The sequence below is a fragment of the Mytilus trossulus genome, chromosome 5, assembly GCF_036588685.1.
Source record: "Mytilus trossulus isolate FHL-02 chromosome 5, PNRI_Mtr1.1.1.hap1, whole genome shotgun sequence".
Lineage (NCBI taxonomy): Eukaryota > Metazoa > Mollusca > Bivalvia > Mytilida > Mytilidae > Mytilus > Mytilus trossulus.
Genome location: NC_086377.1, coordinates 13,969,642 through 13,971,035, shown reverse-complemented (window position 1 = coordinate 13,971,035; position 1,394 = coordinate 13,969,642). Strand labels below are relative to the sequence as shown.

Here is a 1,394-nt window from a genome sequence, read left to right as displayed (position 1 = left end):
GAAAACTAAAATGTGATATTGAAAAGTGAACGTGTGCCTAGACCTGTTTGCTTTAATAACTCATTGTATTAAAGATATTGAATAAATACAATGGATATATCATACTTAATATCAGATTTAATATCAGTAAACAGGTCAAATCATTTAAAAAAATATGTATACAAGCTGTTCTTTCTCAGTTTTCTTTTTCTTGTTGGTTAGATGGACCAGGTTGCGACTCCAGCAAAAATTGTGCAACTTCGTTTAATTCTAACAATTATTGATCTGTTTGACTTTCATAATCATCTTACTGAAACCTGTCCTGAGTTTTAAATATACTGTCTTCTGCATCTTCTTTATGTGCATCGATATGATCATCATTATCCTCAGCATCACCCTTATCGTCATTTTCTTCATCCTCATCATTCTTATCGTCGACGTCGTCATCATCCTTATCGTCATCATCAACAACGTTTTCATCATCGTCATCAACATTTGTATCAGAATCAATGTCAGTGTTGCAACTCTCATTGAGGTCGTCCTTTACGTTGTCTCTATCGTTTGTGATTTCTCACCTTCGATACATGTACTTACATCTTCCTCATACCTCTTTTTTTAGATTTCTCTGATTAAATGGTCCTATCGTAACACCCTTTACGTCATCGAACAGACTTCTTCATACCTCTGTTGTAGATTTCTCTGATTAAATGGTCCTATCGTAACACCCTTTACGTCATCGAACAGACTTCTTCATACCTCTGTTGTAGATTTCTCTGATTAAATGGTCCTATCGTAACACCCTTTACGTCTTCGAACAGAGAATAGTTACCTTTACCATTGTACTTTGTAATCTCGTATGGTCCTTTATATCTAAGTTTTTGTACGGTAGCCATACCTGCCTTTCTCCTTAAGTTTTTAACAACGCTTTGTCTCCTACAAGGTACAGTTTATTCTCCACTTTGTGTTTTACGTCGTAACTTTCTTTTTGCTTTTGTTGAGCTTTTTTTACGTTCTTTACCACATCTTTGCTTATTTTGTCCTTAATTTTAATCATCGGATTGACTGCGCCTTCTATGTCTTGTTCATCGTGATTAAAATGTGTGTTTTTAAATGCAGGCTCATTTGGTAAGACTGGTTGTCTCATGAACATGACATAGAAGGGTGATTATTGGGTAGAGTGTAGACTGGTTCCCGATCGAAATATTAAGTATGTTACACATGTACCAAACGTGAGAGAGTATGCTAATAGCTAAAACCTGGAACGTAGTCTCGGGAACCAGGATAGTGAGAGTGGTGCTTCAATGTTCTGTAATGAAAAAGTGCCTCCTCTAAAAACAAATCACAATCTTCTCCATTTTTATCAATCATCTTATTAAGCATGTTTTTCAAAGTTTGATTTAAATTCTCCACCCTGG

General features: G+C 35.5%; 1 protein-coding gene across 1 annotated transcript; it reads right to left on the bottom strand.

Moving 5' to 3' along the window:
- Positions 1-286: 286 nt before the first annotated feature.
- LOC134717631 (uncharacterized) lies at positions 287-872 on the bottom strand. Its single transcript, XM_063580125.1, has 2 exons — positions 736-872; positions 287-533 (listed from the first exon to the last, which is right to left on the bottom strand). Exons 1-2 carry the CDS (start codon positions 870-872, stop codon positions 287-289), a joined length of 384 nt encoding a protein of 127 aa, XP_063436195.1.
- Positions 873-1,394: the final 522 nt, after the last annotated feature.

Excerpts from the sequence above, each read along its gene's own strand:
- LOC134717631 (XM_063580125.1), bottom strand. The coding sequence starts at position 872 with ATGGCTACCGTACAAAAACTTAGATATAAAGGACCATACGAGATTACA. Across the intron at positions 534-735 it reads CAGAGAAATCTACAACAGAG|AGACAACGTAAAGGACGACC; the intron begins GTATGAAGAAGT and ends CACAAACGATAG.